Raw genomic sequence first — 3,832 nt, forward strand, 5'->3', positions numbered from 1 at the left:
TGAACAAGTGAGTCAGAAATGGGACTCTGGGCCAGATGTCAGTCAATCTCTTTTCTCCCTTTTGGTCAACTGTTTACATTATGCTTGCAGTGAATCTTGCCTAAATGAGAAAGACAATCAACAACATTGCCAGTCAAAGAAAGAAAGAAAGAGTGAAAACTGAAAACCTGACTGATGATTTAATAGCACAATTAGGAGCAGAGCAGAGTCCCCCTTCCCAAAGTCAGCATAGACAGGAAAATGTTTATTTCTTATTTTAATAACACAACAATTAGAGCAGATCAGCTACTACCTATAATTGGATCTATGGGACATTGTCCCTGGAGTTTCAGAATTTGTCATACTGTGCAAATAGATTTACAACTTTAATTTGCTGCATGAATTAGAAACTTTTCACAAGCAACAGAAAATTTAAATTGCCTTACAGAGTGAAAGGATGGTCCTTTGGAGGATGTTTCTGGAGCACAAATGTCAAGGCAATTCTGGCTATATGAAGGAAATGCTATATGTCCCATCGTGAGAATATCTATCACCATTTTCCTGGGCTTAAGATGGAAAACCTGGACTTGTTTAACTTTCAAGATTTTCGGTTAATTAGTCTTTGGTTGCAGAAATCATTTTTACTAAATGAATCTCCCAAAATTATTTTGGCAGAAGATACTGAACTTTGAAAGCAGAAAAACTCCCAAATAAGAAGACTGTTAGCCAACTATGGGAATAAAATCATCCCAGTGGTTCAGAGTTAAATTGATGTCTTCACCATCTATCAGTTACAGATGTGCTTTTGGAAAAAGAATGACTCCATAAGATTTTCTTTCCTCAAGATCTCATGATATTTATGTAATAGCCTTGCCCTTTCCCAACTTTACCTTTAAAAAGTATTACAGCAAAAAGAAAATCTTGAAGATACTTTATCCGCTTGACTCCCTACTTGAAATTTTCCTTATTGATGATAAATTACGTCAAATACATATTAATAATACCATTAAGAAGCTAGAGAAGCAGTTAAGCACATATTGTAAGTTGATGTGAAGAAAAAATACCAGAAAATAAAAATGGGGAAGATCTTGTGTTTTCTATATGATATGTGATGATAATCTTTCTATGTGTATATACAAATGACCTCTACGTAATAAAATGTTCCAGGCAAATCTGACATCTGTAACAATGTTTTTCTTCCTGGGATTTTCTCACTACCCCAAAGGAGAGATCATCATATTTGTGCTGTGTTTGCTGATGTACCTGACCACCTTGCTGGGAAATATGATTCTGATCTCCATTTCTATCTTGGATTCCCACCTACACACACCTATGTACTTCTTCCTCAGCAATCTCTCCTGTTTAGACATCTGGTACACCTCTTCTGCTTTCCCTCCAATGCTGATAAACTTTGTTTCAGGGGAAAACACCATCTCATTCTTAGGATGTGCTGCTCAGATGTACTTCTGTCTGGCCATGGGCTCCACCGAGTGTGTGCTCCTGTCCATGATGGCATATGACCGATACGTGGCCATCTGCAACCCTCTAAGATACCCCACTATCATAAACAAGAGGGTTTGTGTGCAGATTGCAGCTGGCTCCTGGGTGACAGGTTGCTTTACTGCTCTGGTGGAAACAGTGTTTGTGTTGCAGTTGTCTCTGTGTGGTAGGAGTGTCATCAATCATTTTGCTTGTGAGATTCTTGCTGTCTTAAAATTGGTTTGTGTGGACACTTCCAAAGTGCAGTTAATCATACTGGTATTCACCACACTTCTTGTTCCCATGCCAATGCTCCTAATTTGTATCTCTTATGCATTCATCCTCTCCAACATCCTGAGAATCAGCTCAGTGGATGGTCGAAGCAAAGCCTTTTCAACATGTGCAGCCCACCTGTCTGTGGTTGTTTTGTTCTATGGGACAGCTCTTTCCATGTACCTGAAGCCTTCAGCTATAGATTCACAGGAAATAGACAAATTTATAGCTTTGGTATATGGTGCATTAACCCCAATGTTGAATCCTATCATCTACAGTCTACGAAACAAAGAGGTGAAAGCAGCTGTGAAAAAATTGCTGATAGGAAATTCTTTGGTATTGTACTAATTTCTGTCTTCAAGTAATGAGAGCAAGCACACTCATCTGTATAATCTCCAACATTATCCAGAAAACTGAAAAATAGGTGGAATAAACTAAATCCTGGAAAATACCTAGTTTTGAAAGGAGTTCAATATTAAATCCAATATCTTGATTTACCTGGTAAATAAAATTTTTGATATTAATCAGTAATTTAGGAAGAATGAATTACATTTCTAGAGATGTATTTAGCAGTCACTGAATATTAATATAATGTTAAAATTATATGATTGCTTAGTTTTTCATATTTGATTCACTATATCATCTAAATGTTTAAATCTAGCATCACTATGACAATAACTAGTATGCCAAAAGTGTAAGATATTAAGCCTAGGATATTTTAAAATAACTTATCATCGTATGATTAGTAATTATGTCTGAAATTATGAAGAAGTAATATTTTACATAAATGTGTATATAGTTCAAAGTATAAATACATCATAATTCATACAACCAAGATACCATTAATTTTAGAACTTTTCCTACTCTAAATGTTAAAATGTAAAATTTAATAAACTACCATAGGAATGATTTTTTTTATTTAGGATGTGAATGTAGGAGATGAGTAAATACCTGTGTATGTGCGAAGACATCATGACAAGGACTTACAATAATCTTGCATTTGAAGTGGAATAAAGGAAAAGCATTCAGGGAATCTATAAAAGCTCCTTAAAGTATCTATGGTTATGAGGTCAAAATATTCTCATATTGTAATCTGAATGTGGAAGTGAATTCATTAATACACACACACATATACCATGTTGCATATTTTTCTTAGTGCATGCTGAATTGACCAGTTAAGGCTGAGAAAGAACATATTCCTACCTTGTAGAGATTACACTGCAAAAGAAATTGCTAATGTACACATATATTGTGGGAAAAGATTCATGGATATATTTGACAAATGTGAGAAAAATTATGGAAATCATATTTTCACCAATATTTCATATTAATTAGTTTTTCTTTGCCTTTTCCATCCTCACTGGTGCTGAGAAATTATGAGACCAATACATGTATGTTAATCCCTCTTTATCAGAGAGATGCCCTTAAGTATATGTGGGTGATGGCTTTATTCTATGGAGAAGGTGACTCTTGCTAGCATTGACAGAATATCTTTGAATTTTAGACTTAGAGATGGTAAGACAATCATAGATAATTATAACAGAAAGATCTATCCTGAATAGAGCTTTCGAGAAACAGTTCAGTTGAGGGTGAACTGATTCATAAAAGAACCACGTAGGAGAAAAGAATTCAACAAGTAGGAACTGTGCTGGTGTTCAATTTAAGTACCATTACTATACATGAGAATTTTTTTTTTGTTTCTCAGATAGATGCACAGTTCTATTAATTCAGAAACCTTCCAAAGGGGATTTGTATTATTGAGTAAAAGCAGGATAATATATTAGGGTTTTTATCCTTAGTTTCATTTCACTACCAGACAGCAATGACCATGGTATCTGATGTTATGTGGTTGAAAAGGAGGAAGAAATGTTAACCCTATTACCACCCAAACTCTACAGTCATTTATAACAAAGACTGATTCCAGGTAATCACAATCACTGAGCCTATACACATTCATCTTATTTGTTTATGTGGGTAAAAATAAAATCTATAGTTTCATGCCTCATCAGCTACTGTCAGCATGTGCTATCTTTTTCAACAACTTTATCTGTGTTTTAAAGGGATATGGATGAGCTAATTAATGCCCAAAAGATGGGCCAAC

The 3,832-nt window shown here is 35.0% G+C and overlaps 1 protein-coding gene across 1 annotated transcript; it reads left to right on the forward strand.

Moving 5' to 3' along the window:
* The first annotated feature begins 1,048 nt into the window (after positions 1-1,048).
* On the forward strand, positions 1,049-3,371 carry LOC102405680 (olfactory receptor 13F1). The gene is made up of 2 exons (XM_006069079.4): positions 1,049-2,051; positions 3,347-3,371. Exons 1-2 carry the CDS (start codon positions 1,138-1,140, stop codon positions 3,369-3,371), a joined length of 939 nt encoding a protein of 312 aa, XP_006069141.2. The 5' UTR covers positions 1,049-1,137.
* Positions 3,372-3,832: the final 461 nt, after the last annotated feature.

The sequence above is a fragment of the Bubalus bubalis genome, chromosome 3 (genome assembly GCF_019923935.1).
Source record: "Bubalus bubalis isolate 160015118507 breed Murrah chromosome 3, NDDB_SH_1, whole genome shotgun sequence".
NCBI classification, from domain to species: Eukaryota; Metazoa; Chordata; class Mammalia; order Artiodactyla; family Bovidae; genus Bubalus; species Bubalus bubalis.